This window comes from Trachypithecus francoisi, unplaced genomic scaffold (genome assembly GCF_009764315.1).
Source record: "Trachypithecus francoisi isolate TF-2019V2 unplaced genomic scaffold, Tfra_2.0 Lachesis_group20, whole genome shotgun sequence".
Lineage (NCBI taxonomy): Eukaryota > Metazoa > Chordata > Mammalia > Primates > Cercopithecidae > Trachypithecus > Trachypithecus francoisi.
Genome location: NW_022681466.1, coordinates 54,948,711 through 54,961,724, shown reverse-complemented (window position 1 = coordinate 54,961,724; position 13,014 = coordinate 54,948,711). Strand labels below are relative to the sequence as shown.

The 13,014-nt window shown below is 53.4% G+C and overlaps 2 protein-coding genes across 18 annotated transcripts in view; both read left to right on the top strand.

Moving 5' to 3' along the window:
* The window catches only part of MYO18A (myosin XVIIIA), a 106,873-nt gene extending 95,216 nt beyond the window's left edge, over positions 1–11,657 (top strand). For 10 of the 17 annotated variants that reach the window (XM_033181879.1, XM_033181880.1, XM_033181887.1 and 7 more), the window contains 3 exons: positions 2,746–2,868; positions 4,196–5,469; positions 10,246–10,381. In XM_033181879.1, coding sequence (XP_033037770.1) covers positions 2,746–2,868; positions 4,196–5,465 — 1,393 coding nt within the window. In that variant the 3' untranslated portion in view covers positions 5,466–5,469; positions 10,246–10,381. Of the gene's footprint in view, positions 1–2,745; positions 2,869–4,195; positions 5,470–10,245 lie in introns of all 17 variants that reach the window. The other 7 variants (XM_033181893.1, XM_033181891.1, XM_033181892.1 and 4 more) reach the window with 2 other exon arrangements.
* On the top strand, positions 10,931–11,657 carry TIAF1 (TGFB1-induced anti-apoptotic factor 1). Its single transcript, XM_033181894.1, is given in 2 exon segments — positions 10,931–11,202; positions 11,204–11,657. Coding segments are annotated over 2 exon segments (351 nt in total). The 5' UTR covers positions 10,931–10,968; the 3' UTR covers positions 11,321–11,657.
* Positions 11,658–13,014: the final 1,357 nt, after the last annotated feature.

Here is a 13,014-nt window from a genome sequence, read left to right as displayed (position 1 = left end):
ACTATCTGGGTGGGAGCTGGACAGCAGATGCAGATGTGCAGGCCTTCAGGCAGAGCCGGGCTGATCCTCCGTCAAGTTCGACAGGGTTGTTTTTTGGAGGTCGTTTTTTTAGCATGGCATTGGATTTCTTCCCCCACTCTCTCTTGCCTGGTGGGCCCCCTCCCCTGGCCAGGATGGGCTGGTGGCAGCGCACAGGACTCCGTGAGAGCTAATGATAAATGTAATAGTGTGTAACAGTGATAGAGGGCCGCTGGAGCCTGGTTGTCACACACAATTAATATCCCCCGCCATTCTGTCTCCGTTTGTTTGTTCCCCCGCGATTCGGCTCCCAGTTAACTAATAGCACATGAGCCCGGACATAAATTGTATTTGACGCAAAGTTTAATTCTGACCATTTAAAATTTCAACTGCCCCCTGAGCCTGCCTGCCCCTGGAGTTTGTTTACGGGCCTGATTATTTAAGGAAAAGACCATCTTCTAGATGCTTGCAACTAAAGAGAAGGCAAGGGCAGGCAGGCCAGCTTTGCAACCCATCCACTGCTCTGAATGTGAGGAGGAAAATTCGTATTCTGAGCCCACAACTGTCTGTCCCCTGTGTGTTTCAACCCTGCCATCCTTGGGTGGTAAGAGCTTCAAGGGCTGATAAAATGCGCATTTAAGATCATATTCTAAACCACTGCGAGGCACGCATACACACAGGTACACCGCACATACACACACGCACACGCCGGTGTGCGCTCACCTAGACGCATGGGGACATGCAGCTCTAACCAGGTTCCGGCTGATGGCAGAGAGGTGGTGTGGCTCCTTCCTCAGCAGCTCGGGGCCCCAGCTCCAAGTTATTGAGCCCAGCGCACTAAGGCGGGCAGAAAAATAATGTTTCGATTTACTTAGAGATACAGTTGTTATTGCTATAACCTTAATGAAAGCAGTAAACAGCACAGTATTAAGGGAGATTTACACAGAAACGCTTTTAACGTGTAGACATAGATTTTGCAATGCATACAGCACCTCCTTTCTAAAGGCAATCAATATGGTTATGAACGGTGGTGATAAATTATAGGCTCTGAAGCTAGAGAGGGAGGTTTTTTGCACGGGTGTATAAATCAGGTGGTATTGGCGTTCCATGGGGCCCATGCACCACAGTAAATCTGCCAGGCTCGGACAGGCACAGGGCTTGCATTAGCAGTTTCGAGGCTGTCTGCTAAACTCCTGTTTACCCGGGGCATCAGCTGGCCTCGTCTTTGTTATAATTCTGTATTTGATGGAAGCCCATAAAATATGCCTCTTTATTCCCCTCTCCGTGAGTTGGACTCTCTCACGGTCCCCAGAACAGTCTGCTGGTTTCATATGTATGTACGTGTGTGCACATGTCTGTGTGGCTATTTATTTAAGAACATAATTCAGGAATGGAGCCATTCCTGTTGACAAAGAGGAAAGGAAATTTATATCAAGGAGAAAGCCTAGCCTATACATAGCAGGGCAACTTGGTGAGCAGACATTCTGCAGAATTTTAGAAGCAATCTTAACTCAGAAGCTATCTCCAAGCCCAGCTGCTTCATGAAGGGAGGGCCATGACTCCAGCCTCAGAATTGGACTCCTCTGGGCTTTCTTGCAAGTGCTAAGGTCAGCTCTGCCAGATGAAGCACTTGTGAGCAAGGGCTGGGGGCTACCTGAGGACGGAAGAGGAGACCTTGAGTGACAGGGCTCTGGTCTGGGACTTTCTGAGCCCAGCTGGGTCTCCAGAGACAATTTAGATACTGAAACTGTTGCTGGTCCCTCTGGAAATGCCGATGCCCCCCACCCCTTTTCCTTTTGAGGTGGAGTCTCGCTCTGTCGCCCGGACTGGAGTGCAGTGGCCAGATCTCAGCTCACTGCAAGCTCCGCCTCCCGGGTTTACGCCATTCTCCTGCCTCAGCCTCCTGAGTAGCTGGGACTACAGGCGCCCGCCACCTCGCCCGGCTCGTTTTTTGTATTTTTAGTAGAGATGGGGTTTCACCGTGTTAGCCAGGATGGTCTCGACCTCCTGACCTCGTGATCCGCCCGTCTCGGCCTCCCAAAGTGCTGGGATTACAGGCTTGAGCCACCGCGCCCGTCCTCCTTTGTTTCTTAAAAGCCAGAGAAGCCACAGGATGGATCTGCGATATGGCCTGTGCCTCCTTAACCTAGAGCCCAGGTTGGTGCTGCCATCCACTAAGGAGACCTCCAGGTTCAAGCTAACTCCAAATCCTATGAAGCCCTTCTCTTCTCCTGCTCTGTGGCTGGCAGCCCAGCTCTTGTAACAAAGGCATGGAAATTGACAGCAGCTATGGCCACAATCTGAAGAATGGCAGAAAAGAAACAGCAGAGTAGGCCTCAAGGAGTCACTGAAGGACCCAGGGCTCCTCTTTTTAGCTCAGAGCCATTTAGTTGAAATTGACGAGTGGATGGTCTTTAAGTCATTCTCCTTGGATTGGTCAGCTGAACAGTGGCCTGTCACAGATAACTGGCTTGGGAGCTGCCTCCATGCTCCTCAGGGTCTTCTTGGTGGTTGTCACACAGTGTGGCTGCTGAGTGGGGACAGGCTCCTTGTGAATAGTGTGCTCTGTCTAACCTCTCTCGTTCTCCCCTTGACTCACCGACGCGCATGCTGCCCACATCCCCCCTGCCCAAGATACCCCCTACACCCCCCTCTGCTCCCCTCGTGGGCAGCAGGTGCCCATCCCTTGCCTGGCCTTGCCTACCTTTCTGCTCCTCATCCCTACAGTGAGGGAGACTCGGATGTGGACTCGGAGCTGGAGGACCGGGTCGACGGGGTCAAGTCCTGGTTGTCGAAAAACAAGGGACCTTCCAAGGCAGCTTCTGATGATGGCAGCTTAAAGAGTTCCAGGTGAGCATATAGCCTTGAGCTGGGAGGAAAAGCCGTCTCATGCCACAAGGAATGGACAAGTAGTGCCTGGATCTCATGAGGGCAGGCCTGCGTCTCTTGCCTGGCATTTGTGACTGCAGCCCGGGCATGCTCCTGGCGTGTGCGTGGGCACAGGAAGAGGCTTAGTTTCTTCTTAGCCAGGGCTGTGTTGCCCTTATTTTTCCCAGGTAATATTTTCCCATTAGGCTCCAGGCTTTGGTTTGGTGTAGGTTAAATGTCACCTTCGCTTATTCATTCAACAAATGTTGATCAAGCTTCCTGATAGTTCAGACCCTTGGAATCAAGACTGGGATGGGGCACAGGGGACTCTTGATCCCACAGCCCTGGCCAGCTCTGGATCTCTGACGTCTTACCATGAATAACAGCAGAAGAGGCACCAGTTCCACTGATTCTTGACCCAGCTACAGGCACATTTCTGTCTTTTTCTGCCCATTCTCTCCTTCCTCTAATCTCTTCACTGCCCCCACTTCTTTCCTCCTAATACCCATCCACTGGGGGAATGTGCTCCCCTGTTTTCTAGCCAGTCATAGTCCTCTGATCATACAGACAGCTACCCCTGGAATCCAGAGCTTCCCTTTCCCCATCTCTTTCTTACTGGCCAGTGTGGCAGCAGGGAGAAAGAACAGCCCTCACCCCCACCCCCAGCCACCCCCACAAAGCCATATCCCTGCTCCCCCCACAACAAAGAATCCCGACCCCCAACTCAAGCCCATCCTGATCCTCCAGGACACACCCTTCCCCATCCTCTCCCAGAGACAGCAGGTAGACTGGGTTGAAAAAGTAACGTCTCTCCTTCCCTTCTCCAGCTCCCCCAAGGCCCCTTCCCCAAGCCTGGCCCCTCACCAGAAGCACCCAGCAGCCCCCACTAATTGGTTTAATTTATTCGGCCAAACAACGTTTTGTTACTGCAGATAATGCCGGCTTCCCCGCCCCACTGCCGTGGTTCACCACGGAGTGGCACGAGGCTCCAGGTAGTTGACAATGAAATAAATTGAACTAAACGTTTAGAGGGGGAAAAGTGATGAAATAGAACAATAGTCTAATTTACATGACATTCTCCATGAAGCTATTTTCACTGACGCAAATTATTTTGCTTCATTTCCTCCGACGCTCTCACCACCACTTTGCCAGGGCTGCTGCCGTTTTCTCCTCCTTTTGCCTCCCTCCCCCTGTGTCTTTATTCTCTGGGTTTAATGCTTGTTCCTCTCTCTCTCTCAACCTCCCTCTCTCCCTGCTGCCCTCATCCACGGCTGGTTCTCGCACCCTCCCTCGGAACGGCCCTCAACAGCCTCTCTAAGGAGGCCTCAGGGGTGGAGGAGAGGCCGTCCTCGGTGGTGAGCTCCCTGAGCTATCGGAAGCGGCTTACCCTGAAGGACTCCATTGGGGGCACCGGGGATGCGGATTCGCTCTTCACCTCCCTCAGCGAGCGGGCGGCCTCCCCAGAGAGGTCCCCTAGGAAGGCCCGTGGGGTCCCCAGGGAGGAGCCAGGCCCGGGCAGGAAGTCCAAGGAGCCGGAGGAGTGTGGCTCTGTCCTCTCGGGGACTGGGGGGCGCGCTGGCCGGGGGCCGGAGAAGCGGTGGGGCTCCGACTTCAGCCGGGCCTCCACCGTCTCTGCACCCGTCAGCCGGGCCTCCTCGGCCACGCGGCGGGGCTCTGGCGAGGACAGGGCTGGCTCTTCCCTGAGTTTCTCGCTGTCGGGCTCGCCCGGTTCCCGCCGCAGCACCTCCCGGCTCGACAGCCTGTCCAGGACGCTCAGCCCTTCCCTGAGCCGGGCCTCTGGCCTAGGCCGGCAGAGCCCTGATTCCCGCCTGTCCCTGGGCCGGAGCTGCCTAGAGGAATGGGACGACGGAGCCAGTGAGGCCCTGAGCGAGGCCTGCTCGCAGTACAGCCACCCGTCGCTGGCACGCAGTCTGTCGGTGCCACCCCGGCCACGCAGCTCTGCCTCGGCCATGGATGAGCCTCCCAGCTCCAGCGTCCGCTCCGTCAGCCGTCACTCGTACCTGGACCCAGACCTGGAGGCTGCCATCAACGAGGTCTTGAGCTACAAGCCTGTTCCGTTCCAGCGGAGCAGCCTGGAGCCCGACTCCGAGGAGGATGACAGGAAGAGCATCCAAAGTGCCCGGAGCGCCCAACTGGACCCCCCGGAGCGAGCTGCCAGCATCCGCCGCTCCGCCTCTGCTGCTGATGTGTCCCGGTCCCGCAGCAGCCGGAAGAGCCGGAGCCGGCGAAGGAGCAGAAGGAGCAGCTCCAGCTCCAGCTCCAGCTCCAGCTCCGAAGCTTCCTCCGAGCACAAGAGGCGGAAGAAGGGGCGCTCTCGGAAGAGCAAGAAGTCTAAGTCAAGAAGAAAGAGAACGGAGACGGAGTCTGAGTCCTCCTCGTCGTCATCCAGTGGCTCGACCGTCTCCAGCCACAGCCGCTCCAGTGTGAAGAAGGGCCCAGCTGCAGAAAGTGAAGAGACTGGGCAGACGCACCAGCTGTCGAGGAAGGAAGAAAAGAAGCGCAAGAAGGAGGTGGACAGCCTGATGATGCGGTACCTGTACCGGCCCGAGAGCGACTAGCGCAGTAGGTGGCACCTGGCCTGGGTTCAGCATGGCATGCCCCACCCGGTGTGAACTAACATGCTCCCCGTCCCACAGGCCGCCACCTTAGGGCCCACCCGCATTCCTCTCGGGCATGCCTGGCCTCAGAGAGCCTCCTGGCTGCCTTGATGCAGGGGCCAGCCAAGCTGGTCAGTCATCCTGAGCCCTGAGCCCCGTCAGCCGAACTCGCTGGTGATGTCATAGCTCCCACTTACAAGACCCTGAACCAGGGACTGTCCTTAATACCTTCCACACTTAAGTCACTTATCCCTCACAGTAACTCCATAACAAAGGTCTGAGTTTCATAGAAGATGAAGCTGAGGCTTGGAGAGGTCAAGTCACTTGCCATTTGGTCACGCACAGCTGGGAAGGGTTGTTGCCAGGGTCTGAATGGGGTCTGCCCAGCTCCAACACTCTTGTCCTTACCTACTCCTCCACGCAGCCAATGCAGAGCACATGGGCAACATGTTTACTGTGTGTGCCCAGCAGCACCCATTCAGGAGCTTTCGTTCATCGCCCCAACAGGCTGGGGGCCAGGAAAGGTCCCAAGCTGACACCGCAGCTGTGGTTGGTGCACATCAGTGGCCCTAAGCTATTATTGGGCCTTTTGCTTAGCTCTCCCTCCCCCACCCTGCCCCCTCAAAGCTACCTTCCTCTCTGGCATAGATCTCAAGCCTAGGAGTACAAGGCTCCCAGGGCTACAGCCCACACAGCACCACACCCTACAGTAGACCCAGGAGATGCCTGGCTCTCTCCCCAGCCCTCCCACCAAAGGCCCACACATGGGCGTCACCTCGGTTCTACTCATCTTGTAAGGTTCTAATGAATAGAAATTAGCAGCTGCTGAGTGACAGCCCCCTCCTGGCTCTCCTGCCTCCCCCAGCTCTTCTCCCTGTGGGGAGGGAGATCTAGCAGTTAGGCCCTTTATGCCCACACCCCCACTGTGGAAGAAGGGCAGAGCCTGACTCACTGGAATCCCATTGTTGCCAGTTTCCCTGGTGGGTGGTGACATTTTAGATCACCCTGCTTATGTGAAGCTGTTTTCAGCATGGTGCCCTCCCAGGGCAAGCTTGCTGCTTCCCAGGAGGTATGACCCCCGAGTGCAGCCCCCTGGGGCACAGGCATTTGTCTCCCAGATGCATGAACTAACACACCTGTCGCATGCTTGTGCTGTGAGTAGCTGGACACCTAGGCTGACTTTGAATGGATTATACCAAAAGGGACTGATGTAAGACCTTTTAAGGAATGGAGCAAGTGGAATGGCTCTGCCCTGCTCTGTCACTTCTCTCATGCAGCAGATGGTTACTGGGTGCTCCAGGAGGAACAGGAAGCATCTCTGTTGTACTAGGGAACCAGTGTTGGCTCCATAGTAAGACAAGAGTTGGCCAAGTGCGGTTGTTCACACCTGTAATCCCAGCACTTTGGGAAGCCGAGGCAGATGGATCACTTGAGGTCAGGAGTTGAGACCAGCCCGGCCAAGATGGTGAAATCCTGTCTCTACTAAAAATACAAAAATTAGCCGGGCGTGGTGGCACACGTCTATAGTCCCAGCTACTTGGGAGGCGGAGGCAGAGGCAGGAGAATCGCTTGAACCCTGGAAGCTCGGAGGTTGCAATGAACCAAGATCGCACCACTGCACTCCAGCCTGGGCGACAGAGCGAGACTCCATCTCAAAAAAAAAAAGACAAGAGTCAAAATATTTGATCAGGCATCTCAGCCTTCCTCTTAGCAGCCCTGCTAAGTGCCCTACACCCCTAGGGCAGGAAGTCAGCTGATGGACCCAGGAGAGAGGTTTGGAAAGCAAAGAGGGCCAGGCCTTTTTGCACACTGCGTCTCTACCCCCAGATGGACATGGGCCTAAAGCTGGGCCATCCCACACTGACTGGCAACTGGCAGATTTCAGACCCCAATGCCGTCAGCCCACCATCTCCCTTGACCCCACAACCAGCAAGAACAAAAAGACCAAAAGCCTGTTTCTTCCACCAGCCACGAGCATAATTCCTCTTTTCCACCAGGAAAGCTGTAGTCGTCGTGACGCCCTGTATACCACCCCCTCCAAGGAGGATTGGATTCAGTGTTGGTAGAGTGGCACCAAGCCAGAACCTAGTCAACCAACACGGAGCCAGAGGGAGAAGGCCTGGGGAGGGAGAAACTCGGTGGCGCTCAGCATCAACTGGCTTTGGGGTGGGGGCATGGGATGGAGCAGTCTCTTAGCTTCCCATCTGTTGATGAGGACCAGCAAGAATTTACAACAGGAACGCAGCTTCCATAGCACATTCAAGGGAGGGGAGCTGCCGCTCTGGGCTTGCCTGGCAGGAATTAGCTTATGTACCAAATTGTTTGTGACAGCGCTGAGCAGGAGGCACTGGCTTGTGGGGAGGAAGGCTTTTTTAAACAATTTGGTTAAAATGTTCAAATTGCCAACCCTGACTCTTGCCCTGGAGAGGAGGGCAGCTGCCTGCTGTTGACTCCCTGATGGCTGGAGCAGTGGAAGCCACTAAGAATGGCTAACGATCACCCAAGCTACAGGCAAGGGCAATCTCATGTGTCCGCAGCCCAAGGCAGAGAGCGACATGGAGTTTACCACCTCCCCAGCAGCCTCTGCCACTGCCCAGCGTCTTGATGAAACAGTACGGAAACCTGGCTGTCATTTATCCAGGTGTCTGCATACCTGGCACAGGAATGTGGGCTTGGGGAGTGGAACCCCCTCCTTAAAAAGAGGTGAGGCAATGGAAAGGACCAGAGGGCCCTGATTCAGCAATTTACAGCACCTCGGAGCTCGCCAGCAGCCTCTCATTTGCATCTGGATTCCAGCCCTGGCATCTGTCTCACCCTCCTCTGCTCACAAAGTAACCCCACTGTCTTTCCACAGAGCCAGGCACTCGTTAGCCTAACGGCAGACCATAGCCCTGAGTGCCCAGAAATTTTATGTAAAAAATGAGAACCAAACCAGGCTCCCACTAATTTAGAATTCAAACAACCCCAAAGCTAAAATAACCCCAATTTTTTTCTATGTTACACAGTCATCAGTGAGCTTTATAATTTTGTCCTTACTTTGATAGGCCTATACTTTGGCCTATCAAAGTAAGACTCATTTATGTTCAGTCTAGTTTGTATTAAATGTGTTTTGTGCTATCCTGATTCCTTTAAAAATGGTAATTCATTCATGAGAAATACGATAAGTATTAACCAGACAGCCCCAATCCTGAACCATTTTGCATAATTGAACATGTATTCTATCAGCCTCTTCCTTTCCCCCAGGGATAGAGACCGACATCTCTTCATACAACCCCTGGGCTCTTGCCCAAGCCAGCAGGAGAATTCAGGTTTGGTCTGGTGTGTGTTTTTTTTTCCCCTCAGGTCATCCAATCGAGTGGCTGGCAGGGTGAAGTCGTCCAAAGTCTTTGAGGTCTAAGAGTCCCAGATTCAAGTTTACATACTGGCTGTGTGGCCTTGAGGAAGATCCTTTCATCTTTTTTTACTGGCTTCCTCGTAATATTTCATAGGGTTATTGTGAACAATAAGATAGCCCATCTCACATGCCTAGGCCGTGTCTTACGCAGAGGAGTGGTCAGTGACCAAATCTTGCCCTCTGCATCTCTCACTGCCACCTTGGGAAAAGCTAAGAAGGAGGTTCTTTCTGCAGAACCTTGACTCCTCCTCTTTTGGTTTGGGGTTAGAACTTTAAAAGGGCTAGTAAACAAAGGGCCCTTTTCATTTTCTTAAGTCAGAATTATAGGCAGCAGGGAACATGGAACTCCTGCTTGCCCAAGTTGGAACCCTAGGATCTGGAGGCAGGGCTGCAGCTCCAGGGACCACGCTCAGTGTGGGGCACCAGTAGGAGAGGAGCCACACTGGGCTGTGTTTTCTCCAGTGGTGTTGAAACGAGAGTGCACTTGAACTGACAGAGGCAGTGGAGGCAGGAGGAGTAGGGGAAGGTGGTCCCAAGGCTTTGGGAGAAAAGAGAAGGTGAACGGAGCTGTGAGATGAGGCCCCCTCTTCCCTGTTCAGTGCCGTGATCCTGCTCCATCCGGGGGAAGAGGCCTCTTCACATCCGGGATAGCTGGAGGCCTCCAGAGCCAGTGGCCTGATGAAGACTCTGAGTTATGTTATTGTACCAAGAAAGGGGCTTTTCCCCTTGGGCCACCCTAAAACAGGTCTTCCCAGCCTCTCTTTCCTGAGCCTCCATTTCTTGTTAGTAGATGATGGCATGGTCAAAGGTAAAAGTTCTCACAGGCCTCAGGGGAAAGGGTTCAGATTCGGGTGTATTTGACGGGGAAAGGGCCTCCTTCTCAGAAGGAATCTTTTTAGGAATCACTCGCCTAAGAGAGTCCCTACCCTAGACAAGTTGTAATCACCAGACCTCCAGTCTCTAGGCCAATGTGGTTCATGGACTGCCTGCTTCAGAGCCTTCTGGGGAAGGACTGAAAATGCAGAATTCCTGGGTTGTACCCAGGAGCCAGCGATTCAAGGTTTCTAAGAGGAAAGGCCCAGGAGCCTGCATCAGATTCTTATGCACGCTTGAGTCCAAGACTCACTGCTGTCAGCATCCCTTTCCTCGGAGCTTTAAAACTTCCAGAGTCACCTTCCTCTTACCGCTTTGAGTATCTTCCAAGTAAGCCAAGGAAGGTTTTTACTTCACAATGTTTGGCTTTTGGGGAGTGCTCTGACGCAGCTTTGTGGGCCTCCAGAACCAAAGGCGTGGGTGCTTAATGGAGGAGTGTCATTTGTCCCTAACTTTATCCCTCTGTCCCTGCAGCCCCACCAGCTACTGGAAGTCCCTTGCCCCTGACCGGTCAGATGATGAGCACGACCCTCTCGACAACACCTCCAGACCCCGATACTCCCACAGCTATCTGAGTGACAGCGACACAGAGGCCAAGCTGACGGAGACTAACGCATAGCCCAGGGGAGTAGTTCGCAGCCCTTTCACCCCACGGCCTGTGGCTGCCTGGGCACCACTCCCAGGAAGTGGTGGGGCACCGGTCTCCCCCACCCAACTGCTGATCTGCATGGGAAACACTCTGACCTCCTTCTGTCAGGGGGACTTTCCAGGCTATGGATGTCTGGGTGTCTGATGTCTCCACGTGGAAGAGGTGGGGGAAAGAGGAGTTTCTGAAGAGAACTTTTTGCTCCTCTCTGCCTCAAAATGCCAGATTCTTGGCTTCTACCCTGGGCCACCGTGGACAATGGCAGGTGGCCTGGCATTGCATGGCGCCAGCACATTGACCTCCCTCTCAGCTCCCTGCTCAGGGACGGTGGACAGGTTGCCTACTGGGACACTCTAGGTTGCTGGGTCCATGGGGAGGATTGGGGGAGGAGCAGCAATGCCTTCCCTCTCGTGTGGGGTGGGGGCTCTCTTCTTGGTGCCTGCTGTCTTTCTAGTTTTTAATTTAAATACCCAACCTCTCCATCACAGCTGCATCCCTGAGAGTGGGAGGGGGCTGCAGTGGTAGCTGGGGCTCCCAAGAATGACTCGGGAATGTCATCTCCATCTTCACCCTTGAGAGAGCAGTCCTTTCTCTGTGCAGCTGGAGACACTGGTGAGCAGAGCCGGGTCCAGGTTCTTAAGAATGAGGTCAGGAGGGGCTCTCCGGTACTGCTGGGCTGGGTTGAGCAAGCCTATACAAACAAGTGTGCGTGTGGACCATCCGCACCTCCAGCCCCCACCCCACCCTCTTTGTCTCAGCGTGTTATGTGCAATGACCTATTTAATTAAGATAAACTCATTCCAACTACAGCAGTTCAGGGCTGATCCAAGCACTGCCTCCCTCCTGCTCTGTCCAGGTAGCCTGGACCATAAACTCAACTTGAGAGGGAAGACTTGGGGTTGAGGGCTTGTCATCAGAAAAACTGAAGATGGAAGTTTTGGCCAGTGGTCATTAGACATGAGTCCTCACTCTGTGTCCTGAGCCCATGTCATTCTTATTCTTCCAACCTCCCTGCCCCCACACACTTATCCCAGACACAACACCATGTGGTCTGGAGGTCCCATCCCCCACCCTAAAAAGGTTATCCCTAACAACTCCACCAGACTTGGGAGCCCAAGGGCAGTGCCTGGTGCTGCTCCCATCTGCCACCCCTCTTCTCTCCTGCAATTGGTTTGTACTCACTGGACTGTGCTCTCCCCTGTTTACCCGATGTATGGAAATAAAGGCCCTTTTCCTCCTGGCTTCGCCAGTTTTCCTGCCTGTTCCTTCAGGCTCAGGTAAAGTCCAGATTGGTCCTGGGGGCGGGTGGGCAGAGGTGGGATTCTGATGGGGACTGTGAGGGCATCACTCTGGTCTCTGGCCTGCTCCCCAAAGTATCAGACCAGTGCCAGTTAAAGAGCTTGGGCAGCTCATTTTGGGGCAGGCAGAGGTAGTAGGATGAGGCGACTGGCCAAGGAAGACACAAGCTCCACCTTTTATGTGAAGAGCCTAGGGACTGTGATTCAGGTTAGCAAGGGTAACAGAGCCTCCAAGCCTCATCCTCCTTGGCCTCCACAAGGGAATGTTGAGGTCCCTCTGATTGTTAAATCTCACGAATTACAGAGATTCTATCTTCTCTTCCTCTCTCTCTCTCTCTCTCTTTCTTTCTTTTCTTTCTCTCTCTTTCATTCGTTCGTTCATTCTTTTTCTTTCTTTTTGGATTCAAGCCCTTCTCATTAGAACATTCTTTAAAAGCTTAATTTTAGCCATTTCAAAGGTGACTTTTTGATCAAAACTTGGCAGAACTAGCTCAGGCCCACAGGGCAATGTGAGTAGGTTGGGAGTGCTGTCTCTGCCTGCTCAGTCCCTATCTTCATGCCCCCTCCGTGTTTGTTCCTTCATTGACAGCTAAGAGGCAGCTCATGCAGAAAGGCAAGAAACAAACGACAGCCCTCCTCCTCTTCTCCCTTCTACCTTCTCATTCTGTAATGTGGCCAGTTATAATCCCTGAATGAATAAAGTAGTTTGGACAGATCAGTGGGAAAAGATAGCAAACAGCCCAAGTGCCGAGGCTCGGGTAATGTCAGCCCTCCAGAAAGAGTCCAAAAGGGAAGAAGGGAGAAAAGTCTCCCCCAAAATGAATGGGACAGAGTGTGAAGTGGATCCGTCTCGAATGGAGACTGCCCCCTCCACTGCCCCACGATAGAGTAGAGAAGAGGATAGAGACAATAGTAAAAGGGAAGTTACTTTTTTTCTTCTGGAGACAGAGTCTTGCTATGTCGCCCAAGCTGGAGTATAGTGGTGCAATCTCAGCTCACTGCAACCTCCACCTCCCGAGGTTCAAGCGATTCTCCTGCCTCAGCCCCCCGAGTAACTGGGACTTAACAGACGTGTACCACCACGCCCGGCTAATTTTTGTATTTTTAATAGAGACGGGGTTTCACCATGTTGGGCAGACTGGTCTCGAACTCCTGACCTCAGGTGATCTGCCTGCCTCGCCTCCCAAAGTGCTAGGATTACAGGCGTGAGCCACCATGCCCGGCCTAAGTTACTTTTTTTTTTTTTTACAAAAAAAAAATTTTTTAAAGGCTGCTAGCGTATGTTCAGTTCTGTCACTC